Source organism: Penaeus monodon, chromosome 33 (genome assembly GCF_015228065.2).
Source record: "Penaeus monodon isolate SGIC_2016 chromosome 33, NSTDA_Pmon_1, whole genome shotgun sequence".
Lineage (NCBI taxonomy): Eukaryota > Metazoa > Arthropoda > Malacostraca > Decapoda > Penaeidae > Penaeus > Penaeus monodon.
In genome coordinates, this window is record NC_051418.1 from 19,807,594 (window position 1) to 19,807,905 (window position 312).

Here is a 312-nt window from a genome sequence, read left to right on the forward strand (position 1 = left end):
CTTTCAAGAGAACATTCATATGCCAATTAAGTCATCTAAAGAAAAATAAGATCAAATAACAGCTAGCACCTCCATGTAACCAACCAGCAGCTTCCTCAACACATTTCTCCTTCCGCAGATCCTTTGAGAAGGTGGTGATGTACTGCGACACCTACATGAACTACATCCCCCTCTCCTTCATCTTGGGTTTCTACGTGTCCTTCGTAGCGTCCCGATGGTGGCAACAGTACATGGCCATCCCTTGGCCGGACAAGTTAGTAGAGTCCCCCGTGTCAATTTTTGCTCGCGTTTTCTTTGACGGATTTTCTCATA

At 45.5% G+C, this 312-nt stretch overlaps 1 protein-coding gene across 2 annotated transcripts in view; it reads left to right on the forward strand.

Annotated features, from left to right (window-relative positions):
* Positions 1-119: 119 nt before the first annotated feature.
* Positions 120-312, forward strand: part of LOC119594124 (bestrophin-3-like) — a gene marked incomplete at its 5' end in the record, with an annotated part of 34,187 nt that continues 33,994 nt past the window's right edge. For both annotated transcript variants that reach the window (XM_037943188.1, XM_037943189.1), the window contains 1 exon segment: positions 120-253. In XM_037943188.1, coding sequence (XP_037799116.1) covers positions 120-253 — 134 coding nt within the window.